The sequence below is a fragment of the Cygnus atratus genome, chromosome 7 (assembly GCF_013377495.2).
Source record: "Cygnus atratus isolate AKBS03 ecotype Queensland, Australia chromosome 7, CAtr_DNAZoo_HiC_assembly, whole genome shotgun sequence".
NCBI lineage: Eukaryota > Metazoa > Chordata > Aves > Anseriformes > Anatidae > Cygnus > Cygnus atratus.
The window spans coordinates 15,001,757-15,029,185 of record NC_066368.1 but is presented as its reverse complement, the minus strand read 5'-3'; the positions used below and the strand labels follow the sequence as shown (position 1 = coordinate 15,029,185).

Below are 27,429 nucleotides of genomic sequence, written 5' to 3'. Positions count from 1 at the left end.
CACCAAACGAAGCACGTGGGCACGTCCCCAGGCTGCAAGGAAGCACGGGGACAGCAGCACGTGCATCGGTCACAGCACACGTCTGTGGTATGGAACAGCTCGAGAGCTTTGGCGTCGTGGGCTGAGCATCCTCAGGGTGCACAAGTGATGTGCTCGCCTCTGCCCGCACCCTCACCTCTCCTCTGGGGCCCTGGGTTTGCAGAGGAAGCACTGACGAGGCTGCTGTGGCACAAAGCCCCGTGGTTTTGGCCGGGAGCAGTGAGAGGAGGGCAGGAGGAGGCTTTTCCTCCAGCCCTGTGGCTGAAGCTGAGCCAGCAAGGGGAAGTGGGTTTGGACGTCCCTGTGCTGGGACAGGAGGCACTGCTGGAACAGAGCAGCCTGCTCCAGCAGGTGGCTGTCCTCTGGGGCTGCACCCACAGGCAGCACCCAGGGAAGAAGCGTGGCCCTGCTCGCACGCTATGCAGCAGAGGCTCTGTGTCCCCAGTGTCACCTGCAGTGCCTGGAGCAGTGGCAGGGACAGAGCCCCAGCGACCGCCGCCTGAGACTGCCCCTTCCCTTCCCACAACCCTGCTTCATTTACCGCACACCTCCCAGCTTCTGCAGCGGATGAGTGGGGGGCCCTGCAGACGGCGGCCGCCGTCACTGCACAGCCTCGCCTCCCTCCCCGGGGCTTGGGGCCCATCCTGTGTGCTGAGCGAGGCCGTGCCCTGTGGGAAAAAATAGTATGTGGTGACGTAATTAAAGGCTGCATCATTAACGCATGTGTGCAGGGGCTCAACGTTTCCTATTTCTTGAGAGCTTTGGCTTCCCCGCGCTATGGTCATGGGTGCTTAACTCCATGGGAGGATTTAAAGGAGGAGAAATTCCTCTGGGAAATGGAGTACCCTGAGCAGTCCCCAAAGTCAGTGTGCCATCAACGTAGCTGGAGAGCATGGGAGAGCTCTGGTGGGCTCCAGCATCGTGCAGAGAGTGGAAGGGGACCTGCGTGCTCGGTGAAGGCACAGACTTCACAGACATCATGGTCCCACGTGTGTGGCAGTGTGGGTCTGCGGCTGGGCTACAAGCGGGTCCATGGGAACGTGAGGTGGCACCCGTGCTGCTCTCCTCCGAGCCCCACAGCCCAGCCAAAGCTGAGCTCCTTTAGAGGACAGCAGCGTCTCTTGGTGTGGGCAAAGCAATGTATTCCTTCCTTAACCTCCTTCCTGGAAACAGCTACGCCATTTCGGCTTGATCTGTGCAAAAAAAAAAAAAAAGAAAAGGAAAAAAAAAAACCCTCACCCCAAAGGCAGACATCTGGCATGGAACATTTTCACCCAAACAGCCCCAAACTCTGCTAGGCTGCAAGCCGGGAAAGCAGTCTCTCCTGGGCTGGTGCTGCTGACTGTCCCCTCTGCCCCGCAGGACTACTGGCTGTCCCTGCTCTACAAGCGGCTCATCGGTCCCAAGGTCCTGGCCATCCACGTGGCCGGGCTCCAGAGGAAACCCCGGCCGGGCAGGGTGATCCGCGACAAGCTCCGCATTTACGCCCACTGCACCAGCTACCACAAGTAAGCCGGGATGGGGCGAGGGAGCCTGGGGGCTGCGGGGGCCGGAGGGAGCCCACGCCTGGGAACGGGGACGGCGGGGGACGGAGCGGTGGCTGCGGGGCAGCCCCGGCAGCAGAGATCAAGGGGGTGGATTTCACGAGGGGCCCCCGGTCGGTCGGGTTACCCGCCTGGCCACAGTGCCGGGGAGCCCGGCCTGGTTATTGTTTCGCTGATAAGGTCTTTCAAAGCGCCCCAGCGAGCGGGGGGGGAGGCGGCCACCTCCTCCGCAGACACAAGTTGCTATTGTGGAGGAGGAGAGGCTGTTTCTTTACACAGTCCAGATGCTTTCAACATGCCTCCAGCTCGGTAGGAAACCTTGTCCAGTAACTGACAGGTGCAAAGTGCTTTATAGCCTTTGTTTGGGGCTGTCTGATTAGGCAGGGACAGAGGATCAGTGTCTGGAGCTGTCAGTTCAGTGCCCGGGGCAGCGAGGGCAGACGCCACTCGCGCACAGAGCTCCCGTCCGTTCTCAGCCTCCTCCTTGCGAGGCCCTGGGGGGCTGCCCAGGGACCACCACCCCTGCTGCGGGCACTGGCACAGCACCGCCTCGAGCTGTGCCACCCGTGGCCAAGGAGGGCAGTGGATGGTTGGAAAGGTGTCACGATGGGGAGGTGGCATCTCCCCATGGAGGGGCAGCCAGGGTGGCAGCATCCCATCCGGGTGGCTGCAGAAGGCTGGGTCTTACACAGACACTCTCAGGCCCTTTTCTCAGAGGTGACACTCCCAGGGCACGTGCCAGCACACCCCTCAGCTCCCGCTCTCCCCTTCGCAGCCACAACTACGTCCGGGGGTCCATCACCCTTTACATCATCAACCTGCATCGCTCCCGGAAGAAAATCAAGCTGGCGGGGACGCTGCGGGATAAGATCGTCCACCAGTACCTGCTGCAGCCCTACGGCAAAGACGGGCTCCACTCCAAGTAAGTGCCATGCTTAAGGCTGGCTCTGCCACCGCCGCCCCGTCCCCGACGCCCTGACCCTGTTCTGGCCCCGCAGGTCTGTGCAGCTCAACGGGCAGCCGCTGGCCATGGTGGACGATGGGACCCTCCCCGAGCTAAAGCCTCGTCCGCTGCGGGCCGGCCGCACCCTGGTCATCCCCCCGCTGACCATGAGCTTCTACGTGGTGAAGAACGTGAACGCGCTGGCCTGCCGGTACCGATAGCCCACGGCGCAGAACGGAGCCGGCAGCCCCGCTCCTGCCCCACGCACATCCCCTGGACACGCTGCCTCCTGGGCAGCCCGCACAGCCCCGCGGGGGCTCCGCACCGCGCCCTTCGGCCTCGCACCCTTGGACGCCCTCCTCCTCGGCAGCCTCTCCCAACCCGTGGCCAAAAAAGCTCCGCTCTGCCCGGCCGGAGCCGTTGCGACGGCGAACTGGGGGGGCGGGGGGGGAGGGGAGCGGGGCCGCAGCGAGAAGCCCCGGGGCTCCCGGGGAGGGCTGGGGGCCGGGCCCCGCTCCGGCGGCGCCGTGGGCGGCCAGCCCAGCGCGGGCACCCTCCCCGGAGCCTCGCAGCAAGCGCATGGAAGCAGCTCCCTCTGCTGCCGCTCGGCCGCTGCGAGCGCGGCCCGGCCTGGACCAGCGCGGGGATGCTGCGGGGATGCTGCGGGGATGCTCGGGGGATGCACCGGGGGTGCTCCGGGGATGCTCCGGGGGTGCTCCGGGGGTGCTCCGGGGATGCTGCGGGCCGGCCCGGGAGGAGGAGGCGCCCGGCTCTGCCCCGGGCCGTGCGGGCAGGGCTCGGGCCCACGGCTGTAAATGTTGGTAATTAAATTAATGAGGCCCGCAGCGGAGAGCCCGGAGGCAGGGGGTGCGCGCCCCGCGGCGGGGAGCTCCCGGCCCGAGCGGGGATGGGGGAGCGCTGCCCGCCGGTACCGGCGGTGCGGGCTGGAGCAGCCGGGACGCACCGGGACGGGACGAGAGGGGGTAATAAAGCTGGGCTGTCCACCGCGCCGGCGTCTTCTGTCCGCGGCGGGGCGGGAGCGGGGCGGCCCGGAGCATCCCGGGGCGGCACCGGGAGCGGCACCGGCACCGGGAGCGGCACCGGCACCGGGAGCGGCACCGGCAGCGGCACCGGGAGCGGGGGACAGCCGGGTCCGGCCGTGCAGGGTTACGCCGGGCCACCGGGGGCGCTGCACGCGTGGGCGCGGCGGCCACGGGCGGCGGAGCAGGAAGCGGCGCGGGGCGGGCGGAGCCGCGGGGTCCCGGTGCTCCGGGGTCCCGGTGGCACGGGGGGGGGACACAATGCGGTGCGTCCTGATCGCCAGCAGCGCCGCCGAGCTGCTCTTCTACTGGGCTGATGCCGCCTTCCTCCGCCGGCTCCGGCCGCCCGCCGCTGCCGCCGTGCAGGTGGGACGGGACGGGACGGGACGGGGCGGCCCCGGGGGCAGGGGCAGGGGGCGGAGCAGGGGTGGGGCAGGGAGTGCGGGGGTCCCGGGGTGCTGAGCCGGCCGTGCACCCCAGGGCCCGGCGGTGGAGGACAGCCTGAACACGCTGTTCGCGCCCCTCATCATCTCCTGCACGGCGCTGCTGGAGAAGCTGTCGGACACCTACACCTGCTTCAGGGCCGAGCACGGGCGGCACCTCCACGTCCTGCACATGGTAGGGCTGGGCAGGGGATGCGGGGGGGCCCGGCCATTCCCGGGTCTGACCCCGCTGCGTGTTGCAGTTTGGGGATTGCTTGTACATCGCGGTCAACGGCGACGGGACGGAGAGCGAGGACGACCTGCGCAGGACGCTCTTCGTGCTGCGGCGCCTGGTGGAGGCTCACTGCGGCCTCGTCACGCTCGACTCCCACCTCATCCGCAAGGAGTGAGCGGGGACCGCCGGCCAGGGCGGGCTGGGGCACGGGGGTTCCGGGGGAGCTGCCAAACGGGGCTGTTGGGAGCACGTCCCGTAGCTGAGACCCTCCCATACAGTGGGATTTCCACCTGCTTTCTCTTTGCTGGGCTGCTTTTGGGGTTTGGGGTGCCCACCCACCCGGGGTGGTGACACCCCACGCGTGGCTCATGCTCTGAGGCCATCGCAGGTTGCGGCCGGCCGATTCGGAGCAGCGGGAGCACGTCTGGAGCCTGCTGCGGGGCCTGCTGGAGACCTACCTCCGCCTGCGAGAGGAGGACCAGAGCTTTGCTGTGGAGGTACCGTGCGTTGGGACCTGCTGGTCACAGCCCGGGGATGCCCCCCAGGCTGGCAGGGTGTGATGCTGAACGGCATCCCGGGATCTGGGGAAGGGCTCCTGGTAGGGAGCATAGGGGCAGCCCCACAAGCCATGGGGTGCATGGGGGTAGGGAGCAGCCCAGGCCTGCCCTGGGGCTGTGTGGCTGGGTATGGGGGGGGGCTCAGCATCCTCCCTGCCATGCCCCAGGCCGTGGAGCGGCTGATCCACCCCCAGCTGTGCGAGCAGTGCATCGAGTTCCTGGAGAGGCAGGTGGTGCAGTACATCAACGCCAGCCCCGAGCGCGGCGGGGACGAGGTGGGACATGCCTTCCTCCTGGTGCACACCAAGCTGCTGGCCTTCTACTCCAGGTGCGCCCAACCCCGGCCCCACCAACCCTCCCGGGGCGGCCGCTCACCATCCTTCCTGACCCCTCCGTTCTCTGTTCCGCAGCCGCAACGCCAGCTCCATCCGCCCCGCCGACCTGCTCATCCTCATCCTCCTGGTGCAGGACCTGTACCCCAGCCAGAGCGCCGAGGAGGAGCTTGGCCCCCAGGTGTGGGGGCAGCGGGCTGGGGTGCCCCTGGGGGGCTGACATTTTTGGGGCCAGGGCTTGATTTTCTTCCTCTCTCGTCTCGGAAGCCTGAAGCAGGGAAGGTGTTGCCTCAAGGACCCAAGAGAAGCGAGAGCATCCCGGTGAGCAGCCCCAGCTCCCGCGGAGGTGCAGAGAAGGAGTCAGACGATCAGGTGAGAGTGGGTGGCTGCCCCAGGGCCCGGGACTTTGGGAGCTGCAGCGTGGGACGCTGGCGGTGCTGCTCGCACCGGAGTCGTGCCTGCAGGGCACGGCTGATCCAGCCCTTCCTGGCTGGCAGGACACAGATGATCTCTCCACACCCGAGGTTTACTACACGCCCCAGCCCTCGCCGGGCAGACAAAGCACGGGTGAGTGCCTGGCTGGGAAGGAGCCGTGCACCGGTCCTGCAGCCCCACAGGGGGTCTGGGGGGGCGTGGGAGACTGGCAGGCAGAGCGGAGCTGCTGCGTTCCCTGCAGGCAGTGAGAGCTGGTCCGAGAGCCCTGAGCCGGCGGCTGCTGGGGATGCAGACTTTGCGGATGTCCAGGTGAGCGTGGGCAGAGGCTTGCTCCCGGATCCATGCCTCCCCAGCCTGTCGTGGTGCTCTCTGCGGCCTCTGCTCCTTGCCACTTATCCCTCACAAGCAGCCTCCCGTCTGTGTGCTGCTCTTTTGGGATTCCTGGGCGCTTCCCTCACTGCTGATGTTTTGCTGTGTGGCCCCTCCAGCTTGCTCAGTTCGGCTGTGCCTGGCTGCAGCTCTCAGGACGTTGCTTCTGCCCCCGTGTCCCTCCAGAAGGTTCTGGGTTGGTGCGGGCTGTCTTGTCCCTGCAGGGGGCTGAGCATCCCTGTTCTCTGCCCAGGTGGCAGAGGACCTGCTCCAGACCTTGGAGCCTCTGGTCCCTGAAGCTTCAAACCCCAGGAGGATCTTCCTGGATGCCAACCTGCGGGAAGGCTACTGCCCCTTGCTGCCCCACACCATGCACTGCCTCCCGCTCTGGCCGGGCATCTCCCTCGTGCTCCTGACCAAGGTGAGCTGTAAGGTGAAGGCAGCGGAGCTGGGCTGGGTCCTGCCTGACCCCTCTCCCTCTTCTACAACAGGGCCCTACGACCCACGTGGCCGTCACCTTGCACCAGCTGCTGGATGGGTTCTTGCTGCTGGAGAAGAAGCTGGAAGAGGGGCAGGAGGTGGGAGCCCCCCGCAGCTTTCCCATCCTGACCGAGCTGCGGCAGCGCATGGACAAGTTTGTGAAGAAGCTGAGCGGGCAGGACATCCAGGTGGGAGCGAGGATGCAAGGACCCCGTCCTGCTGTCCCGCTGGCCAGGCGCTGAGCCCTGTCTCTGTCTAGTTGCAGAACGCCTGGGTGGAGTTCAAGAACAAGATATTCTCCCGCAGCGAGCCTGGGAGCAGCCTGGAGTGAGTACGGGGTGGCGGGGGATGCCTGCAGCCCCCGGGGTTTTCCCTGCTGTGCTCACCACAGACTAAAAGCGGGTCCCCTTTGTCCCCTGGCCCAGGCTGCTGCAGGCTCTGGGCACGGTGAAGCGGCAGCTCTGCTCCGTGTACCGCCAGCTCTTCCTCAGCACCTCCAGCCAGAGCCTGTCGCAGGGCCTGCGGGACCGTGCCCAGAAGCTGATGAGGTGAGGGGGGTACCCACACCCCCGGGGGGCTGCCCCACAGTCTGGGGAGGGGGTCCTGGCCTCTCACCACGCCTCTCCTCGACAGGGAGAAGCTGCTGGACTGGCGGGACTTCCTGCTGGTGAAGAGCAGGCGCAACATCACCATGGTGTCATATCCCTCCCCACGGCTCGGGCGGGCCGGGACCCCCGCAGGGTGGGCGGAGGTGGGCATGGGGGCAAGGTGAAGGCAGTCAGGGGGGCTTCCCCGGGGCCTGGGGGCTGTCCCAAAAGAGCACCGAGGTTGTTGGATGCCCTTAACCTGCCCCACGTACCTGGAGGACTTTCCTGGCCTGGTGCACTTCATCTACGTCGACCGCACGGCTGGGCAGATGATGGCTCCGTCGCTCAGCATGGCGGAGAAGTCCAGCTCGGAGCTGGGCAAGGGGCCTCTGGCCGAGTTCGTCAAGAGCAAGGTACCGGCAGGATGCGGCCCTGCAGCGCCTGAGCGGGGCCAGCGCTGTGCAGCCGGCTGTTGGTGCTCAGCCTTCGGTTGCCCCTTGTCCCCCAGGTCTGGTCCCTGGTCGCGCTGGCCCGGCGATACCTGCAGAAGGGCTACACAACTCTGATGCTGCAGGACGGCGACTACTGCTGCTCCTACTTCCTCTGGTTCGAGAACGAGCTGGTATGAGGGATGGGATGGGGCTGAGCCCCTCTCACAGCACCCCTGGGGTCCGGCCCCCTCATTCCTCCCCTCCCTGGTACGGTCCTGCCCTCTGCTGTCATCTGTCCCCAGGGCTACAAGCTGGAGGTGATGGAGGTGCCCGTCCTCTCCGACGACTCCGCTCCCATCGGGATGCTGGCAGGAGACTACTACAGGTCAGCAGTCCCCAGCCCTGCTGCTTGGCACCGCTGTCTGCGCTTGCTGGGACGGGGCAGTGGAGGGGCACCCATGCTGGGAGGGCTGGGGTGCCACACAGCCTTAGGCTGTGGTCCTGGCCCTGCAGGGATGTCCTTGGCAGGGCCTTTCTAGGGGAAGACGACCCAAAAGGGGCTGATTTTGCAGACCCGTCCCCTGCAGGCTGCGCCGTGCCCTGCAGAACACCCCCGCTTTTCCTCCCCAGGAAGCTGCTGCGCTACTACAGCAAGAACCACCAGGCAGAGGTGGTAAAGTGCTACGAGCTGCTGACCGTGCACCTGGGCATCATCCCCTCCGAGCTGGTGGTCCAGCAGGCCTGCGACTTGGCCCGGCGCCTCTGGGAGCCTTCCCGCATCCCCCTGCTCTGAGCAGCCCCCGGGGCCGGGATTAAAGCGGGTGCGGATGTTTCCTCGTGCTGCTCTTTCAGGGGGTGCACGTGAGCTGGGTGCATGGCTGGCCGTGCCTGGGGACGGCCACGTGCAGCCTCCCCGTCCTCGGCCAGGGCTGCGCTGCCCGCCTCTCCCCTCCCCGCCTGCTTGGCTGGCACCCAGCAGCCTCGCGGGACGGGCCGGGAGCGGGGCTGAGAGCTTTTTGGCAAATCACGGCCTTGTTGAAAAGCGCGTTTCCAAAGCAGGATTTATGGCGTTGGCTTGGCCCCGCTGCCTGGCTTTGGCCCGAGAACAAAATGCTGTAGCCAAACCTGCGCCGTGAACGGCATGGGGTGCACCCCGTTCCCCCCCTGCGCCCCTAAATGTGGGGCTGATGGGTCGGGGTCCCCGAGGGATGGGGTGCACGGGATGCACCCCCTGCCTGCACGCAGCTCCCGGGCACGGCGGGGCCGAGCTGGGCAGCCAGCACGCGGCAGAGCTGAGGCAGCCCACGTGCTCGCCAGACACATCTGGTGTCGGTGCATGTGCGAGCCCTCTGGGCACGGCACCGGGGCTCCCCCTGCTCCGGGGGCTGTGCAGCCGCTGCCCCGTGCAGCTGGGGCTGGGCACTGTGGGTCGGGGAGCGCTGGACCGCAGCAGGGCCTTTGCCCTGTCCTGCTGGGTAGGAATTTGCCCCGCTGAGCAGAAGCTGTGGGTCTGGAGCCAAGCCCAGCCCCAGGCTGCCCCTTTCCCAGCTGCTCCGGGGGGGCTGAGCTCCCCCTCCCCACACCACTCAGTGGCCAAATGGCCTAGCCAAGTGCCCTGGGTCCCTGCGGTGCCAGCAGGGCAGTGAGCTGGTGTGCCCGGCACCCTGCTGAGCACCAGGCAGGATCTGGCCCTGCACAAAGCCTCTCCCCAGCCTCTCTGCACACCCTGGGCAATGCTTGGCCGGGCTTGGCGCCTTGCTGTGGGCACCGTGTCCTGCCCAGCCTCCCCGCAAGTCCCGGGACGCAGCGTCCGGCCCTGCGCCAAGGTGTCCCCTGCCCTGGGCCCCGTGTCCCCTCCCCGTGCCCCGTGAGAAGTGTGGCCGTGGAAGCAAAGTCCAGGAGCTGCAGGCACTGCACGGAGATGGCGGCCGGGCTCCCTGCGAGGCTGGGCACGGGCTCTGCTGCCCGCGGGCTGCGGGGACGGCGCCTGGCTCACAGCGGGGCCGCAGCGCGGCTGCAGCAGGAGTACGATGCGGTGGTGATCGGGGCAGGTAACGCGGGGTGAGGAGCTGGCGGGGAGGGGGCGGCCCCCGGCATGCTGCTTGTGCCGGGGAGCTGCATGGGGGCTGGCACGGGTGGGTGTGTGCTGCAGCTCCCCGGCGTGCTGCTGGCTAAGGGGTCAGAGCAGAGCTGGGGGATGTGCCTTTGTCCCCTACCCCGTCCCATTGGGGCCCAGGGATGTAGGGATGGGGGAGAATGCTCCCTACAGTGTCCAGAGCTTGTTATTTGGGTGCCCTGCATCCCTGGTGTGGGGATGTGCTGTGCCGTGGGGCCGTCCTGGCTCAGCCGGGCTCAGCTCCCCTCCGTCTCTCCTTGCAGGGCACAACGGGCTGGTGGCAGTGAGTACCGGCGGCAGAGCGCTCACCCTGGGGACGCTGTGGGGCCGGGGAGGGTCTGCAGCGAGAGCAGGGGCTGGGGCTCCCAGAGGGATTCAGGAAGCGGGAACCACCCTGACGAGGGGTCGGGGAGGTGGTTGGGACCAGGAGGACACGTGCCACCCGCAGCATGATGCCACACTCCCCGCAGGCTGCCTACCTGCAGCGGGCAGGGCTGCGCACGGCCGTGCTGGAGAAGCGCCACGTGCTGGGTGGCGCGGCCGTCACCGAGGAGATCGTACCAGGTATCCCCACGTGCCCTGTGTCCTCCTGACCCCTGTCTGCCCCTTTTACCCCTCACCACCCCACGTCTTCCAGGCTTTAAGTTCTCCCGGGCATCCTACCTGCTCAGCCTTCTGCGGCCGCAGATCTACACCGAGCTGGAGCTGCAGGTACAGTGCCTGTCGCCAGCTGGGCCACCAGCACCTCCTGGCACATGGCAGGGTGACACTGCTGCCTCCTTGTCTCACTGCCCTCCGTGTCTCGCAGCGGCATGGCCTCAGGGTGCTCCCGCGGGACCCCTACTCCTTCACCCCGCTGCTGGAGGACGGGAAGCCCACCCCGCGCCCTCCTGCTGGGGCACGACATGGCCCAGACCCAGCGGCAGATCGCCCAGTTCTCCCAGAAGGATGCTCAGGTACCGCAGGGGCCGGGGCAAAGCAAAGCCCCAAAGAGGAGCTGCCCTGCCCCGTGGAGCAGCAGGGATGCTCACGGCAGGGTGTCCTGTGCACCCACCAAGGCTCAGTCCCTTCTGGCCACCTGCTGTCCCCTTTCAGGCTTACCCTGCATATGAGGCGTTCATGGGGCGCTTAGTGTCTGCCATTGACCCGCTGCTGGATGCCCCCCCTGTGGATACAGCTGCCCTGGGGCAGGGCTCCCTGCTCCAGCGGCTCAGAGCCCTGCGAGCCCTGCAGCCCCTGCTGCGGGCAGGTACGTTTGGGATCCCCTTGGCAATGGCTGTGTGCCTGGTCCTGGGTTCCTGCTTGGCCTCAACACCACCAGGTGCCGGTGGCTGTGTCCTGGTGCAGCCGTGCAGACCCCAGAGCTGCCTCTCCCCGCAGGGCTGGCGCTGGGACGGCAGCTGCCCCGCTATTACGAGGTGCTGACAGCCCCCATCTCCAAGGTGTGTGCCGGCTGCAGTGGCACAGAGCCACCCTCCGGGTGCCCACTCTGCCTCCCTGCGTGCCCACAAGGTCCTGGCTGCAGCCCAGCCCTGAGCCCGGCTCCCATCCTTGTCTCTTGGGCCAGATCCTGGATCACTGGTTTGAGTCGGAGCCCCTGAAGGCAACCCTGGCTACCGACGCGGTGATTGGAGCCATGAGCAGCCCCCACAGCCCTGGCAGCGGGTGAGGGTGCCGTCCCCTCCCTGGGGCTCACAGCCACGCCATCCCCTCCAGGCCACCCCACTCAGCCCGGCGTGGCCCCAAGGCTTTCCAGAGTGGCTCAGGGGCTGGGTGAGGTCTGTCCCGATCCCTGCAGGTACGTGCTGCTGCACCATGTCATGGGCGAGCTGGAGGGGCGGCGCGGTGCCTGGGGCTACGTGGCTGGTGGCATGGGGGCCCTGTCCCAAGCCATCGCCCGTGCAGCGACCAGCCGGGGCGCCCACATCTTTACCGAGAAGGTACTGGGTTTCTGGGCACGGGGACCTCCACAGGCTGCCCGGTGGCCCCATGGAGAAGCTGGGTGAGGTGCTGGCCCCTTCCCCTCTGCCCAGGCCGTGTGCCGCGTGCTGCTGGGCAGGGACGGGCAGGCGCAGGGCGTCGTGCTGCGGGACGGGACGGAGGTGAGGAGCAAAGTGGTGCTGTCCAACGCCTCCCCCCAGATCACCTTCCTGGAGCTCACCCCTCAGGTATGGGGCACGCAGGGCCACCACGGGGCTTGGTGGGCTGTCACCCCCATGGCTGGGCTGCCCCGTGGTGGCTCCATCACCGCGGTGTCCCCTGTCCCCCTCCAGGAGCAGCTGCCGGAGGACTTTGCCCGGCGTATCCGGCGTGTCGACACGCGCTCCCCTGTCACCAAAATCAACGGTAGGTACAAGAGGCTGCCTCCTCCGCCATCCCATCTCGGGGGGCACACCAGCACAAGGCTGCAGGGCTCCCCAGGAGCCTGCAGCCCAGTCTCCCCCCCATCCCAGTGGCAGTGGGTCGCCTGCCCAGCTTCCTGGCTGCCCCCAACGCCCGTGACGGCCAGCCCCTGCCCCACCACCAGTGCTCCATCCACCTCAACTGCGAGGGCACCCACCTCCTGCACCAGGCTTACACCGAGGCCGCTGGCGGGCACCCCTCCAGCAGGTAGGAGCCCCCCCCGCCTCGCTCCCTCCCCATGGTGTCCCGGAGAAGGGGCAGGACCAGCAGTGCTGGGGGGATGTTTGGGGTGGCTCAGTCCCGCTCCCCCAGGCCCATGATCGAGCTGTGCATCCCCTCGGCGCTGGACCCGGGGCTGGCCCCGCGGGGCTGCCATGTTGTGTCCCTCTTCACCCAGTACACCCCGTACGAGCTGGCGGGCGGGCAGCCCTGGGACGAGCAGGCTAGAAATGCATATGCGGACACGGGTACGTAACGCGTGCACGGAGCCAGGTAACACCACGAATGCTGGTCCCTGCTGCAGGCAGAGCCACCCTCGTGCTCAGGGGCCGGTCACCGCGTCCCCCCGAGCTGCCTGCCAGTGCCTCTGTCCCTCCCTAGTGTTCGACTGCATCGAAGCCTATGCCCCAGGCTTCAAGGCGTCCGTCATCGGCAGGGACATCCTGACACCCCCGGACTTAGAGAGGGTCTTCGGGCTGCCCGGCGGGGTGGGTACCGTGCGGACTCAGCACTGAGCACAGCAAGCGGCCAGGCACAGCCCGCTCACCCTGCCCGGGCTCCAGTTGCAGAACATCTTCCATGGAGGGATGTCCCTGGACCAGTTGTACTTTGCCCGGCCAGCACCATCCTACTCGGGCTACCGGTCCCCAGTTCCAGGCTTGTACCTGTGTGGGAGCGGAGCACACCCTGGTGAGTAGGGCTGGGAGCTGGGAAAACCCCAGGGGGCTGCAGGAGGAGGGCAGGGGCGCATGGACGAGGTGCAAGGGGAGCACAAGGTGTGAGGTCTGCTAGTCTCAGCCCTGGCGGTGAGGCAGAGCAGCCCCCCCAGTGCAGCCCCTGCTGCTGCGGCCACTGCTCCCCGTTTCTGCCTTTCAGGAGGCGGCGTGATGGGAGCAGCAGGACGCAATGCAGCCCGGGTGGCTCTCGGGGACTTCAAGCGCCTGTGACGGCAGCGGGGACACCGACGTGGGGATGCGGCTGCAGTGAGCCCTGTTTGTCCCCACGCAGAGCCTGCTGTCCCCGCCTTGCTTGCCACCACTGCAGCGGGCCAAGCACTGGCAGCAGCACCCCTGTGTGTGGGGGGGCAGGCTGGCAGGGCCCGGGCTGACCCCCTCCCCAGGCCCCACCATGCCCCGGGTGTTGTGGCACCCACGGAAATAAACACAGCCAGAGGCTATGCATTGGCCCTCTCCACATGGTTTTTCAGCTCTCTTTATGGGGTGCGCTGGTCCTGGGGTGTGTGAGCACAGAGCCCACCCCGTGTCCCCCCCCAGCGTGGGCTGTGCTGTGCCACCTGCACTGCCTGGGGGCCCTGCCGGAGGGGACAGGAGTGTCACGGTGAACGGGGACAAGCAGCCCTGCTCAGGCAGCCCACGCTGGGTGTGCCACGCTCTGCCCCGTGCCGCTGCCGGGCGCCGCTCGCAGCAGATGACAGAGCTCACATCCTCTCCCTGCCCTCTTCCTCCCGGGGACAATGCTCCCGATTCAGCTCCCAGCCTCTCCTCCCGCCGGGCCCTAAATACGGCGTTTCCGGGCTGCGCTGCTGCACCTGAGCTGGCTGAATCAATATTGACCGGCCAGGAATAGGCCCGCAGCCCTCAGAATAGCCCCGCACGCCCGCCCGCTGCCCACAGCTTCCCGCGCCCGGGGCTGCCCTGCTGCAGCACCGTATTTTTAGCTGCCGCCGGCTGCACGGACTGCAGGTGCCGGTGCCCGGCGAGCCCCGAGGGCTGGGCTGGGGTGGCAGCAAGGAGGGGACACCGTCCCCAGCCTAACCGTGGCAGGACACGGTGCCGAGAGCTCCTCGGAGCCCCCCCTGCCCTCTTCTTGCTCCCCCCAGGAGCAGGGGCAGAGCTGGGAGCAGGACCCCAGGCGTCCCTACCCGCCTGCAGCCATCCCCTGGGGGACGAGGGGGGCTCCTGGCCACACACTCAGGCAATTGAGCTCCCAAACACCCAGACACCGTGAGCTGTGGTGACTCCGTGAGTCACGAGCTCCGCTGCTGGACCCACCCTGCCCTTCCCCAGGGCTTCCCCTGGCCGCCGTCCTGTGGCTGCAGCACAATCCCGCTGCCCCGTGGCCCACGCATGCACCCCCGTGGCCCCAAATCCTCATTTCATCCTCCCGGGGCACCAGGGCTGGCCAGCCCCCCCAGAAGATGCCGCAACACATGCCCCACCAGCTCAGCTGGGGCAGAGGGTAAGGGCGAGGGTGCCCTACATGGGGACGCAGGGTGCCTGGGGGGGTGCCGAAGGCCCTGGCGGGACGTGGCGATGAGCTCACGGGCTATTCCCGGCCGTGTTGTTCCTGGCTCGTCCCGGCAGGAACCGGCTGCTTTAACTCCAAACAAACAACCCGGTAGCCACCGGCACATTCCTGGCCAGCCGGTGGCCACGGCCGGGGCAGAGGCGCTTCCTGTTTATCCCCGTCCCGCGGCGGGGCGCAGGCGGCGGGGTGCCCCGGGGACTGGTCGGGGGGGTCACCCCCTGTCTGCACGGCTGGGGGGGGGAGGCAGCACCTGGGGACCCCCGCAGCCAGCCTGGCTCAGGGATAGCCCAGGTGCTGCCCCCTGCCCCTCCCAGGCTCCCTTTGCTGGTATCAGTGCCCCCCCAAGTCCTTTGGCCCCATTGTGCCACCCCATGTCCAAGCACCCCCTCAGCCACCGCGTGGGGCGAGGGGTGTCCTCCTGGGGAGTCCCCGTGGGACAATTTGCCACCTCCAGCACAGCCATGCTCTGCCTGGCTGGGGGCCAGCCCCGCGGTGCAGTGATGCTGGGCGGGGGCAGCCCAGCTGGGGGTCCTGGCTTCATCCTGGGGTGGGGGGCAGGCTTATGGCAGGTGGGGGCTGTCCCATGTGTGCTCTGCGCCCCCAAAAAGCTGCTGGGGGTGGGCAGGGGTGGCTTTGCCCCCAGGGTGGCAGAGTGGGGCTGGAGGGGGGGCCAGGGTGCAGGGCCGGCCTCTGGGCCCTGTGTGCGGGGGGGCTGGGGCTGGGCTGGGCAGCGTGGGACCCCCCCACCCGGGGCGTCCCACACGCGCCGCACCATAAAAGCGGCAGCAGGCGGTGCTCGGGCGGCAGGAGAGCTGCTGGAGGCCAGCGGGAGCCAGCACCGCGTCCCCACGCCGCTGCCTGCCCCACATCTGCCCCACGCCGACGACACCCAGGGTGAGTGCTGGGCTGGCCCGGGGGGGCTCGGGTACCTCGGGGGGGTGGGGGGGCAGCAGCCCCAGCGGTGCTCCCAGTGGGGGTGCAGGGGGAGAGGAGTGGGGATGGGGACAGGGCTGTGTGCAGGATGCAGAGGGACCAGCCCCTGCATCCCGCAGAGCACAGGGACAGGGGTGCCCCAGCCATGCAAGGGGGCACAACATCCCCCCCCACACCACGCTGCTGGGGACACGGGGGGGCTGTGGGAGCACCCCACCCCGCTGTGCTCCCCAGGGGCTCAGCGTCGGGCTGTCCCCAGGCATCCCACCCCAGGAGCCGCGATGGCGATGCCGGCTGGTGCGAGCCCCATCCTGCTCCCCTTCGTGCTGCTGCTGTGCCGGGTGGTCCCCAGCACGCAGGATACGGCCGGGCTGCAGCTGCGGCTGGCGGGGCCGCGGGGGCCAGCCGGGGAGGGCCGGCTGGAGGTGCTGTACCAGGGGCGCTGGGGCACCGTGTGCGACGATGGCTTCGATTTCCACGCGGCCACCGTCGCTTGCCGGCAGCTGGGCTACACCGCGGCCATCACCTGGACACACAGTGCCACCTACGGCCAGGGGGAAGGTAAGGGGCAGCTGGGGGCTGGCTGGGGAAACGTGCATGGGGTGCTGTGGGAGGGGGCAGCCTGAAGGGGGGCACTTGTTGGATCCATGGTGCTGAGGGGGTCCCACCAGCGGTGACCCCCAGCCCGCGTCCATCCCCCAGGCCCCATCTGGCTGGACAACGTGCGGTGCGGGGGCAGCGAATCCTCCCTGGCCGAGTGCACCCACAACGGCTGGGGCGTGAGCGACTGCCACCACGGCGAGGACACCGGGCGTGGTTGCTCGGGGCAGCGCCTGCACAGCGGCCCCGACCCGGCCGCAGCCCCTGGTCTGCTGGGAGAGGTGAGCGGGGACCTGGCGCCCACTGGGATGGCGAGGGGCTGGGGGCAGGTCCCGTTGTCCCCACCCTCCACCCCGTGTCCCATTCTGGAGCCCCCGTGCCCACCCCGCAGGCACCGGGCTGAGCCTGGAGGAGGTGCGGATCAAACCCATCCTGGCGCGGGCCAGGCTGAGCATGCCGGTGACGGAGGGAGCCGTGGAGGTGAAACACAACGGGCACTGGAGGCAGGTGTGCGATGCCGGCTGGACCGGGAACAAACAGCCGCGTGGTCTGCGGGATGCTGGGCTTCCCCCAGGAGAAGCACGTCAGCACCAACTTCTACCGGTAGGGAACGGCATGAGCCACGGGGCAGGGTGCCAGGGGCTGGTGGGACATGCCGTGGGGCTCCTGGGACAAGCAGCTGGGGCACGGTGGTCAGTAGGGTGATGAAGGGGGGGGTGCCAGGGAAGGGGTGCACCCATGGCTGGGTGTGTGGGCACCTGTCCATGCCTGTGCCCCCCTTCCTGGGGGCTTCAACGAGGCAGAGCTGGGCTTGGCAGCAGCCAGGGAGCTGCAGGATGCTCCCCAACCTTGTCCCTGCACAGCGTGGGTGCAGGCACAGGAGAGCCAAGCCTTGTGCTGGGGCTATAAATACAGCCCATAATGAGTCCCTGCCGGTGCCAGGCGTCGTGCTGTCCCGCCGGGGCACAACTTTGGTGTGGAATTGCACCGGGAGAGGCCCCAGCGTGCTGTGGAAGCACCCTCCAGCCCCAGCTGCTGCTGTGGGGTGCTGGGGAGGGCAGGGGTACGGGGTGGGGGCGCTGAGCCCCCCCGACCTCCGGCCGTGCTCCTTGCAGGAAGCTGTGGAACATGAAGCTGAAGGACCCCAGCTCCAGGTAGGGGCCCAGCTCTGGGCAGGGGGCACCTGCAGGGGAGCCTCTCCCCCCCCAGAATACCGCCGTCTCCGCTCCTCTCCCTCGGCAAGCCTGAAGAACCTGAGCCAGAAGAGCAGCTTCTGGGTTGCACCAGGTGCAGTGCCGGGGCACGGAGCCCCACCTGGCCCGCTGCCCCACGCAGCTGGCCCCCCCGGCCCCCCCCCCCCCCCGCCAGCACGCCTGTCCCCGCGGCATGCACGCCATCGTCAGCTGCATCCCCGGCCCTGCCTTCCAGCAGGGCAAGGGCAGGGGCAAGAAACCTCCCAGCAAAGCCTCTCCGGGAAAGGTGAGCTCCGGCACGGCCCCGCACCCCCTGAGGCAGGCTTTTTCCTGGGGCCAGGCAGCACCCCGGCACCCCCCCCCTGCACCCGCTGACCGGGGCCGCTCCCCGTGCCAGGGCCTCCCGTTGCGCCGTGCGCCTGCGAGCGGGCGCCCACGCCGGCGAGGGCCGGGTGGGAGGTGCTGCGCCACGGGCAGTGGGGCACCGTGTGTGACACAAGCGGTGGGACCTGGCGGCGGCCAGCGTGGTGTGTCGGCAGCTGGGCTACGGGACGGCGAAGCAAGCCCTGGTGGGAGCCCGGATGGGCCAAGGTGAGGCGGGAGATGGGGCAAGGGACTTGGGGTGCTGCTGGGCCTGGAAGCGCATGGGGGGGGGAAAAGCCCTCTGCGCACTGCTGGAGCAAATCCGGGGGTGTGCGGGGGGGATCCGGGATGGGCACAGGGGCAGGAGCGCTCACGTCCCCCCCACTGCTTCAGGCCTGGGCCCCATCCACATGAGCGAGGTGCGCTGCACCGGCCACGAGCGCTCCCTGGGCGAGTGCCGCTTCCAGGATGCCGAGCAGAGCGGGTGCAAGCACGGGGAACGAAGAACGACGCGGCCGTGCGCTGCCACGTGCCCCACATGGACTTCCAGAGCCAGGTGAGTCCCTGCCTCCCTGCCAGCACCCGCTGAGCCCCGGCCCCATTGCACAGCCCCTGCCCCAGCACCCCAAGCCCCCCGCCCAGCGTGGATGCTCCGAGTGTGGCCAGGGGATGGAGACAGGCAGAGCCACCCAAACCACGCTGATGTGGGAGCCTCAGGATGAGCCAGTGGTGAAAGTGCTCTCACGGGAGGAAGAGGAAGGTGGAAAAGATGCTCAGCTGGATGGATGGTGCTACCTGACCCACTCCCAGGGGCTGGGGCGCTGCCCCATGCCCCATTTCAGCCCTTCTTTGCCCACAGGTGCGCCTGCCGGGGGCCGCAGCCCCGAGGAGGGCGTCGTGGAGGTGCTGGTGCCGGTGCAGGGCAAGCTGCGGTGGGGCGCGGTGTGTGGTGCTCAGTGGGGGCTGAATGAGGCCATGGTCGTCTGCAGGCAGCTGGGGCTGGGCTTCGCCAGCCACGCCCTGCAGGTGAGTTGGATCCCGGCACGAGGGGCTGCACAGCTTGGGCGTGCTGGGATGGCTCAGCAGCTGGGACAGGGCACGTGGGGACACGGTGACAAGCCCTGGTGGCAGTGCTGGGGAGCCCGAGGGCTGGTCTGAGCGCTGTGCTCCTCCCTGCCCAGGAGACCTGGTACTGGGCGGGCAGCCCCAACGCCTCCGAGGTGGTGATGAGCGGGGTGCGCTGCACGGGCACCGAGCTGGCCCTCCAGCAGTGCCAGCGCCACGGCCCCGTGCACTGCCCCAGCGGCGGAGGGCGCTTCTCGGCGGGGGTCACCTGCACCACCCGTGAGTACCTGGCAGCCCACAGGGCGCCCGTCCTTCTCCCGGGACCCAGCCCTGCGTGGCCGGGGTGGTGCAGGCTAGGTGGCCAGCAGCTCTGTCCCCACCGATCCCCTCCGTGCCAGACGCCCCGGACCTGGTGATGAACGCGCAGCTGGTGCAGGAGACGGCCTACCTGGAGGACGGCCGCTGGGGTGGCTGCTGTACTGCGCCCACGAGGAGCGCTGCCTCTCCCGCTCGGCCGACAGCATGCAAGTGGCCCTACGGCCACCGCCGCCTGCTGGCGCTTCTCCTCCCAGATCCACAACCTGGGCAGAGCCCCGACTTCCCGACCCCCGCATGGGACGGCACGCCTGGACCTGGCACCAGTGCCACACCGGTGGGTGCCCTGCGTCCCAGGGCTGCCCCTGCGCAGGGCCAGGCTGGGTACAGGGGGGACCTGGCAGCCCCGTCCCCCCCCCTGCCCGGGGGTCGGGGGGTGCCCTGCAGGGTGCTTACTGGGCGCCGTCCCTCCTACACGGCCCCCACCCTGGCAGAGGCCGGCCCGCCCGGGGGGGGTAATTAGCAGCGTCCGGGCCGGCACTGTCATTAGGGCTTTATTTGGCTGCAAGGCTGTAATTTGTGTGCAGAGCCGCTCGTCTCTAGGTGCTGCCTGCTCTGGCTCGGCGTCGGGGCCGGCCGCACGCTCGCCGTCCTGCCCCGGCCCCCGCTCACCCCCCTGTCCCCGCAGGCACTTCCACAGCATCGAGGTCTTCACCACACTACGACCCTGCTGACGCTCAACGGCTCCAAGGTGGCCGAAGGGCACAAGGCCAGCTTTTGCCTGGAGGACACCAACTGCCCCGAGGGTAGGTGGCAGCTGCAGGCAGGGCACAGGGAGCCCCCCAGCCCCGCCGTTCCTCACGTTCCCCCCCCCCCCCCATCCTTTCCCAGGGCTGCAGCGCCGCTTTGCCTGCGCCAACTTTGGGGAGCAGGGGGTGAGCGTGGGGTGCTGGGACACCTACCGGCACGACATCGACTGCCAGTGGATCGACATCACCGACGTGCCGCGGGCAGCTACACCTTCCAGGTACGGGCACGGAGGGGCTGGGGGGGACACGGGAACGGGATCGGTGAGGGGCTGGGGTCCACGGGCACCACCGGCACCCTGTGGGCGCACGCCGCTGCCTGCTCTGGGGTTTATCCTGGCCACCCACGTGTGCCCGTGGTGGTGTGTGTGTGGCAGGCACGGTGGCACCGCCGCGGTGCCCCCAGCTGTGCCCCATTGCCCTCCCCAGGTGGTCGTGAACCCCAAGCACGAGGTGGCCGAGTCGGACTTCTCCAACAACGTGATGCGGTGCCAGTGCAAGTACGACGGGCAGCGCGTCTGGGTGCACGGCTGCCACACGAGTAAGGAGGGCCAGGGGCAGAGAGGGGGCAGTGGGAAATACCCAGGATAGGGGTGCCGCAGGTCCTGTCCCCTCACTGCCACCATCACCCTCCCAGGCGATGCCTACGGCGCCGACGTGGTGAGCGAGATGGAGCGGCGGGAGCGCCTGGCCAACAAACCTCGTGTGAGCCCCCGCCTCGCCACGCTGCCCCCCCAGCACCCAGGGGCCTCCCAGCCTGTGTCCGGCCGCGGCAGCACCCGACTGAGCTCAGGGACTCGAAGCCTTCTGTATTTATTGATGCTGCCACAGAGGATGGGGATGAACGTCGTGGCCGGAGGGGGGCCGAGCCCCGTGCTGCCAGCAGGACGCGGGGAGGGGCCCCGGTGCCGCAGCAGCCCCCAGCTCTGCCACTCCGGTGCCCCCCGGGATGACTACCTCAGCCTGCCCGCCCAGCCCCGCCGCCCCCCCGGACTCAGGACAGGCCCCGGGCACTGCCACCCGTGCAGCAGTCGCGTCCTCAATAAAGGTGCTGTGCAATGGGACGGGGGTGCTGTAGTGGCACAGGGTCACGTAGCCCATTAGCAGCCCAGCCCAACTCCCCACACCTCCCCTCTCACTGCTCCTTCCCCTCCGGGACACGCAGCTGGTCCCTGCAGGGACAGATCCTGCCCCCAGGAGGTCCCCTCCCTGCCACCCAGGGCCACCAGCCCTCGTGCAGGGCTGCGTGGGGCCGGTGCCAGGCGGCTCCGGCTCCCGGCCAGCAGTGCCCGCAGGCCGGGGCACCCTGTCCCTGAACTGCCTGACCCCGTGAGCAGCGCAGCACAGCACAGCAACAGCACAGCCAGCTCTGCGGCAGCGCGGGCCGGCAGCCAGCCCGCCGGCCGCCACGGCTGCAGCCCTTGCTGGGCTTTCCCAGGCTGTTCCTGGCAGCTCCCCGGCCCCAAAGCAGCCCTAGGAGCAGGGATGGGGCTGCTCTGCCCCTGGGAGCTCTCGCTCCTCAGGGCAAGGTGGGGACACAGGGGACAACGTGCCCTGCTCTCTGTTTCTTTTCCGCTGGGTGGTTTCCAGCATATATTACTTTTTTAAGGATATAAATGGGAATCCCACCTAGCAAGCCACCAGGGACCGCCACCCCCTCCTGGCAGCACTGCAGCCCGAACCTCCGCTCTGCCCCGACCCCATCCCTGTCCCCATCCCCATCCCACTGGCTCGGACTCGCACTGGCCAGCCCCCGTCTCCTCCCCGGAGCCAGGACAGGCTCCACATGTGTTGTCCCCGCACGTGGAGGACCACAAGGGCTGGCAGCCCTGTGGGATGTCGGCGAGCGAGGCCCGTGGCGAGGCGCGTGCTGCCGGAGGTTCGCCCCGCCAAGGGCTCCCCCCGCTCCCCGCCGGACCGGGGAAGATGCTTTCCGTGTGAGAGCATCCTCTCGCCCTGAAACTTTCCGCTGGCCGAGACACCCGGCCGCTCCCGCCTCGCTGCCAAGAGCCACGGCCGAGACGGTTCCCAGCTGGCAGCGGGGGCAGGCAGCCACCGCCGCGGGGTCACGACCAGCTCCTCCGCCACCGAGCTGGGGGACAGCCAGGGGACACGGGGCGGCTGCCACGAGGTGACCCAAAACACACAACCCGCTGGCACGGGCGGCGGAAAGGCAGCGGGGCACCGCTCCCCACCTGCTGCTGCGGGCACGAGAGCCCCCCAGACAAGGGCCCTGAGAGTTTTGGGGGCTGCGGGGCAGGCTGTGCTCCTCCGGCAGCGGCAGCAGGGGTGGTTTTAGGGTTTTGATGCACCACGGCCCTGGGAGAAAGGCAGGTCAGCGGGGCAGGGCAGGAAGCCCCCCGCCGCCGGGCCCAGGTGCGCAGCCCACATCACAGCCCCGCGCGGGCTGGGAACGGGGCTGGGGTGGGAACGGGGCCGCCCTTCCCGCAGCCCAACAAGGGCCCCGCTGTTCGGGGCCGCGCATGTAAAACAGGGGCCCTGCCAGCACATTCCAGCCCTTCCCTGCCCCTCCTGCCACTCGCCCACCACCCCGCAGTGGGGAAAGCCCCAGCAGCGGCGGGGGGGACGCAGCACACACGTGGCACACGCCAAGGGAGATGCAGGGGAGGACAAGCTCGGCCCCCCGCGCTGCTGTGTCCCCTCCTCGGAGGCCAGGCGAGGCAAAATAAATGGTATTTATTAGCAAAATAAAAGACACTCTCGTTCACAAGGCCCAGCGTGGCCATGGCTGACCCGCAATGTGTGGCCGGCGCTGTCGCCACCGAGCTCCCCGCGTCCCGCTGGCTGCCACCACAGCACCAGGGGAGCCTGCGCCGGCAGGACGGGCAGCACCGGCTGACGGCACCCAACGGGGTCAGCGCTTGCACGGCCCCAAAGAGCCCTCGAGCACCCCGTGGCCGTGCCCAGCACCATCCTGCACAGATCCCACGGGGCAGCGGCAGGCCCAGCTCCATCGCCAGGTGCCGGTGCCCTGCCTGCCCGCAGAGAGGGGGCTCAGGCCCCCGGCAGCACCCTCCAGCAGGGGCTGAAAGCGAAGGCAGCTCACTCCCGGCCTTCCCAGGCATCCTCCCGCTGCTTGTTCTCCAGCCGCTTTCCTCTCTGCGGGGAAAAAAAAACGGGTAAATCCCGAGCCCCATCGCCCCCCAGCTGCCCACAGCTCTTCCCCAGGGTCAGGAGAAAACCACAGCAGCGCAGGGAGAGGCTCCCGGGGCCAGAGCTCACCCCGAGCCTCCTGCAGCTTCTTGCGCTCGGCGTCCCGCTGGGCAGGGGTCTGGGGGCTGCGCACCCCCAGGGCGCCGATCACCAGGCGCCGTGCCAGGGCGGCCGACGTTTCGGGGCGCTCCTTGGCCGGCTGCAGGTAGTCTGGGGGAGAGCAGAGGAGGGCGAGTCAGCGTGGGCACCCACGCAGGGGGCTGGCACGGCCCCAGCTCAGCCAGGGCACTGGGATGAGAGTGCTCAGCGCGCTGGGGGTGCCCCCACATTCCCACTCACCAGCATACGCCCTGGCCTTGGCTTTGGCCGCGCGGGTGCCCTGGGACAGCGGGCGAGTCTTCACCATCAGGTGCTTGGTGCTGAGGGCGTCGCGTGCTGTGGGGAGGGGCGGCACATTGCCGGGCAGCCCAGCACGGCCACGGGGCACGGCTGAGCCGAGGGGTGCGCCCAGACGGTGCCAGGAGGGGACGTCCCCCCTCTGCCTTCCCACCGAACACCCCGCGGGCTGCTACCTGTTATGGGCTGGAGAAGATGCCCAGGGCGTGCGTATCGTCCACCCACTTGATGTCAAAGCCCTTCTTCCTGCCGGAGAGATGGAGGGAGGGTCAGCAAGGCCCTGGTGCTGCCAGCGGGGCCCGGCGCCGAGCCTGCAGCGCCGGGCAGAGCCGCGGACTCACTGATAGCTGCAGAAGACACGCAGCAGGTCCTCGGTGCGGAAATCCGGGGGGAAGTCGTAGATCTCGATGACGTGGGGCAGCTCGGCATCGCTGAGGTCCGGCGCGGCCGGCTCGGCCCCGTAGTAGTCGAAGCGGGGCTCCTGCAGGCTCTGCCGGCGCTTCTCGCCCCCCGAGAGCTGCGGGGTGGGAGAGGGATGGTGCTGAGCGAACCCCGGCACCAGCACCAGCGCCTGGTGGACGACCAGCACTGCCCGGGCAGCAGTCTCACCCCCGTGCCACATACCAGCACTGCTGCTGGATTAACAGCGGTGGGACATTGGGAGTTAGCCACCAGGACACTCGTGCCACGCGGTTGCTTTTCCCATTACGAGCACCCCACCATGCAGGAACACGGGGATCGGCGAGCCCCGTCCCACCTCCCCACACCGCCGCCTGCCAGACACCAGCGGCACCATGCTGGGAAAGACACCGCTCCCCCGAGGAGCCAGTTCCACCGGTTAACTACTTGCGCCGCTAAAAATTTATGCCTTATTTCTAATTTGAATTTGTCTGGCTTCAGTTTCCAGCCGTTGGTTCTCGTTCTGCCTCTCTCCTGGATTAAGGAGCCCTGGGTCCCAGGCTTCCCCTCCCCGTGACGGCACTCGCTCACAGTAATCAAGTCACTTCTCAGCCTTCGCCTTGATAAGCTGAACGGGCTGTGCTCGTTTAGTATCTCACAGCGGGGCATTTCTCCAGCCCTAAAAGATGACGGCTGTAGCTCTTTTCTACCTCTCCAATTCTTCAACCTTCACTTTAAAATACAGGCATCAGTCTCCCACTGCCGGCTGCACAACGCAGCGGGGGCACGCAGCCACCCCGCTCCCCTGTGTCCCAACAGCACCAGTGCCAATGGGCCCCCTCAGCACCACTCGCTGCACCTCAGCTTCCCAAAATATGTAGTGCCAGGGGGACAAGGGGCTGCGGCGCGGTGCCGGGGGAGTAGGCACACATAACTCAGCCGGGTCCCCAGCCCGATCCCCCAGCTGTCGTAGCGGAGCGCACCACGGCTGGAAGGTTAGAGTCCATAAATCCCGGGCAGCTCAGTCAATAAAAAGTGCTCGTTCCGACAATTTTATGGGGAAGATGGATTCACGGCAGGTGAGGGGGTGCCGCCGGGGCGGCTGGATGCCGGCGGAGGGGAGAGCTGAGTTATGGAGCTTGCGGGACAGCCCAGCGCTGCCGGACAGGACCATCTCCCGTCGGCCGAGCGACTCAGCTGGCTGGGCTCCAGCCCCCCTGCCTGCTCTGGGGGACGCGAGGGAGCAGGATGAAGCCCTGCCGCGATGCTCGAGGGAGCAGGGCACTGGGGTAGCGCCAGGGCGCCAGGACGATGATTGGAGAGCCGGAGCGCGGAGTGCCGGCGCGGTCCTTGACCTTCACAAATCACTGAGTGTGGCGGGGCGGCAAGGACTGGAGCCGGCTGGCAGCCGGGCTCGGCTGCGCGGCAGGCATGGCCCAACAGGTCCCCCTGTGCCCGCAGCCCCCCAGCCGCAGCAGCACGGCCCCCAGCCCTGCTCAGCCAGGGCAGGACCCAAGCCCGAGCTCACCGATGCACAAGGATGCTCTGGCTAGGCAGGATTAACAGCAGCGGTGCAGCTTTGCATCCCAGGGCACCATCAAAGGGGACGTGGGACAGATTCAGCCTGCCCTCCCCTGCAATGGATAGGCTCCGGGGAGAGCTGGGGGACGTGGATGGCCAAGGCAGGACGCCCCAGGACATGAAGTCTGTCTGCCGCGGCTCGCTGCTCTCCAAAGACCCATCCACACTTGCTTACACTCCTGCTCCAAGAGATCAGCCAGAGAAGCACGGAGCAGCACCATCCAGGTGCTGAGAGGTGCAGGAGCATGCACAGGTGCCTCAGCCACCACCCCGCCCTGCAGGGACGGATTTGGAGAGCTGCTGCCACCAGCACGCAGTGCCCCAGGCGCTGTCCTCACCCCACAGCTCCTCTTGCAGGGCAGAGCCCCCGGGGAGGCACAGCGGGTCCCTCGCACACCGACAACCTGGGTTTAGCCACGGCAAGCTGGTGGAGAATCCAGCAAGGCTGCAAGGAAATTGTTCCAGTGGTTAAGCACCCTCCGTGTTAAAAAACGTGCGCCTGGCTTCGAGTCTGGCTTCAGCTGGCTTCAGCTTCCAGCCAGTGGATCTCGTTATGTTTTCTCCTGCTAGATTAAAGAGCCGTCTGCTATCAGAAATCTCTTCCCGACACAGAACGTCATAAATCTTGCTCTCTGCCGGCTATCCGCAGCGCATAAGGATTCAGTTATGACGAAGAACGCTACTAATTTTCTTGTCCTTTTAGTTAATTAACAACAGCTACATCTCCCCAAGAGCCCGAACCCTCCCCGAGCAGGCGCATCTGCCTCCCAGCAGCTCGGAGGCATCGGGAAGCAACCAGGCTCGGCACGGGACTCCGAGGGTGGAGGGGGGAAAAACGGCAACTTTTCACGGATAAATCCCTTTTCCAGGTCCTTTTTCACCCATCTGGGGAAGCTCCCTGGAAAGGCCAACCCTGACTCAGAGCGAGTGCACGGGGGATGTAACACGGGTGCTCCAGGGCTCCTCAGAGCCAGCACTGACGCTGAGTGGCACAAGCTGCCCACAGCATCCCACGGCCACACCATAACACGGCACAGCCATGTCCCCGTGCAAGCCCAGGGAAAACCCTCCGGAGCTAATCCCATTTCTGCACACCGCTACTATTGGGCACTTGGAGCCCTGCTCTCAGTCAGGGCTGGACATTCGTTTTTAATATTAGCGCTGTTTGTTACTTTGGGTCCATTGATGTCATTCTGAACATTACCAGTTTTACGCCGCTGATTTAAAATGCAATAACGGATTTCCAGGCTCATTGCAGAAGCCGAGCTTTCCTTGCAAACGGCAGGAGAACGGCACGGCTCCCAGTGCTAAGCAGCTAATTGTAGTAAATTTAGGCACACGCTTACAGGAGGGCATGGTAATGAGCCACAGCTGATTAAGAAGATGTAGTTTTCAGGAAACTTCATGTTGCTATTTCAATGGGAGCCCATACGTCTCAGCCATTTCTTTATTACCAGCCCTGCTTTCACGAGGGTGCAGTTGCAGTTTACGGCTCTCGAGCACGTTTTTGCTGGGTGCACTTTATGTACTAGAGAGGGAAGATCTCCCCCAGCCTTCACAGGGCCTCGCTGGCACCAAGGGACAGGAGGGGAATGGGTCCAGGCAGGGGCGAGGAGCTCCCAGCAGCACCCTCCTGGACCTTTCGGCACCACTTTGTGCCCTGGGGGGTGGCTGGAAGTGACAGCACGCTGCACGGCAGGCAGCACCCCAAGGACAGAGCCCAGAGCCACCCCCAGCCACCCCCAGGCTCACCGACTCGCCGAGCTCACCTCTTCCAGCAGGCGTGGGTCCAGGCAGTCCCCGTCATCGTTGAAGAGCGCGTCCCAGCTCTCCTCGCCGCCCGGGCTGCCGCGGCTCTGGGTCTCGGTGCTGGCGGGCCCTGGCTTTGGGGAGCTGCTACGGAGACCTCCCTCCTCTTCCTCCTCTTCCTCCCGGTGCTGCTGCTGCAGCGAGTTCTTCGTCCTCATCCGCCTGCGCCCGCTCCTCAGCCCCGGTCCCGGGCGAGAGCCCGCTCCACAGCGCAGCACAGCAGCTCCAGGGACGGCGGGGCTTCGGGGCTTCCCGGGGAGCCCCTTCCCCAGTGCCACTCTCCGCCCCTGGTGGGCTGCTCCCAGCCCCGGTGCTGCCATGGGGCGCAGGGACTCCCTCCCCAGCGGCATGCCCGGCACCGGCAGCGCTCTGCTC

General features: G+C 67.7%; 5 protein-coding genes across 7 annotated transcripts in view; 4 read left to right on the top strand and 1 right to left on the bottom strand.

Moving 5' to 3' along the window:
- HPSE2 (heparanase 2 (inactive)) overlaps positions 1-2,747 on the top strand; it is a 97,608-nt gene extending 94,861 nt beyond the window's left edge. Inside the window, exons 10-12 of the mRNA XM_035540483.1 lie at positions 1,402-1,547; positions 2,359-2,505; positions 2,582-2,747. Coding sequence (XP_035396376.1) covers positions 1,402-1,547; positions 2,359-2,505; positions 2,582-2,747 — 459 coding nt within the window. The remainder of the gene's footprint in view (positions 1-1,401; positions 1,548-2,358; positions 2,506-2,581) is intronic.
- A 999-nt stretch (positions 2,748-3,746) lies between these two features.
- On the top strand, positions 3,747-8,246 carry HPS1 (HPS1 biogenesis of lysosomal organelles complex 3 subunit 1). 3 transcript variants are annotated; one of them, XM_035538320.2, is made up of 18 exons: positions 3,747-3,932; positions 4,047-4,184; positions 4,252-4,394; positions 4,612-4,720; positions 4,948-5,108; positions 5,191-5,293; positions 5,380-5,484; positions 5,610-5,679; positions 5,789-5,856; positions 6,170-6,337; positions 6,408-6,584; positions 6,662-6,723; positions 6,822-6,944; positions 7,030-7,095; positions 7,252-7,396; positions 7,492-7,605; positions 7,717-7,799; positions 8,045-8,246. In XM_035538320.2, the coding sequence occupies exons 1-18, from the start codon at positions 3,828-3,830 to the stop codon at positions 8,205-8,207; spliced, it is 2,103 nt and encodes a 700-aa protein (XP_035394213.1). In that variant the 5' UTR covers positions 3,747-3,827; the 3' UTR covers positions 8,208-8,246. The 3 variants fall into 3 exon arrangements, with proteins under 3 accessions (XP_035394213.1, XP_035394204.1, XP_050567797.1); XM_035538311.2 differs by having other exon boundaries at positions 6,656-6,723; XM_050711840.1 differs by having other exon boundaries at positions 6,170-6,584; positions 6,656-6,723.
- A 1,089-nt stretch (positions 8,247-9,335) lies between these two features.
- Positions 9,336-13,099, top strand: PYROXD2 (pyridine nucleotide-disulphide oxidoreductase domain 2). Its single transcript, XM_050711968.1, is given in 17 exon segments — positions 9,336-9,465; positions 9,794-9,813; positions 10,001-10,094; positions 10,168-10,241; positions 10,339-10,398; positions 10,400-10,486; positions 10,626-10,779; positions 10,911-10,972; positions 11,098-11,195; positions 11,329-11,470; positions 11,564-11,698; positions 11,804-11,876; positions 11,984-12,140; positions 12,246-12,400; positions 12,534-12,640; positions 12,722-12,842; positions 13,029-13,099. Coding segments are annotated over 17 exon segments (1,740 nt in total).
- Positions 13,100-15,634: 2,535 nt separating this feature from the next.
- LOXL4 (lysyl oxidase like 4) lies at positions 15,635-21,328 on the top strand. Its single transcript, XM_050711962.1, is given in 26 exon segments — positions 15,635-15,914; positions 16,056-16,233; positions 16,343-16,487; positions 16,489-16,556; positions 17,069-17,107; positions 17,197-17,233; positions 17,235-17,433; positions 17,552-17,601; positions 17,603-17,641; positions 17,644-17,737; positions 17,903-18,015; positions 18,018-18,069; positions 18,369-18,535; positions 18,691-18,853; positions 18,973-19,029; positions 19,032-19,102; positions 19,104-19,130; positions 19,132-19,179; positions 19,181-19,230; positions 19,578-19,611; positions 19,614-19,695; positions 19,781-19,894; positions 19,897-19,916; positions 20,125-20,236; positions 20,333-20,400; positions 21,305-21,328. Coding segments are annotated over 26 exon segments (2,331 nt in total).
- Positions 21,329-22,758: 1,430 nt separating this feature from the next.
- On the bottom strand, positions 22,759-27,212 carry R3HCC1L (R3H domain and coiled-coil containing 1 like). Its single transcript, XM_050711961.1, has 6 exons — positions 27,015-27,212; positions 23,607-23,782; positions 23,446-23,511; positions 23,209-23,309; positions 22,939-23,079; positions 22,759-22,811 (listed from the first exon to the last, which is right to left on the bottom strand). The coding sequence occupies exons 1-6, from the start codon at positions 27,210-27,212 to the stop codon at positions 22,759-22,761; spliced, it is 735 nt and encodes a 244-aa protein (XP_050567918.1).
- Between the last annotated feature and the right edge of the window lie 217 nt (positions 27,213-27,429).

Coding starts and splice junctions, on each gene's coding strand:
- R3HCC1L (XM_050711961.1), bottom strand. CDS start 27,212: ATGAGGACGAAGAACTCGCTGCAGCAGCAGCACCGGGAGGAAGAGGAG. Junction 23,783..27,014: donor ACCCACGCCTGCTGGAAGAG/GTGAGCTCGGCG, acceptor CCCACCCCGCAG/CTCTCGGGGGGCGAGAAGCG. Junction 23,310..23,445: donor GGCATCTTCTCCAGCCCATA/ACAGGTAGCAGC, acceptor GCCGCCCCTCCC/CACAGCACGCGACGCCCTCA.
- HPS1 (XM_050711840.1), top strand. CDS start 3,828: ATGCGGTGCGTCCTGATCGCCAGCAGCGCCGCCGAGCTGCTCTTCTAC. Junction 5,294..5,379: donor AGGAGGAGCTTGGCCCCCAG/GTGTGGGGGCAG, acceptor TCGTCTCGGAAG/CCTGAAGCAGGGAAGGTGTT. Junction 7,096..7,251: donor CGCAACATCACCATGGTGTC/ATATCCCTCCCC, acceptor AACCTGCCCCAC/GTACCTGGAGGACTTTCCTG.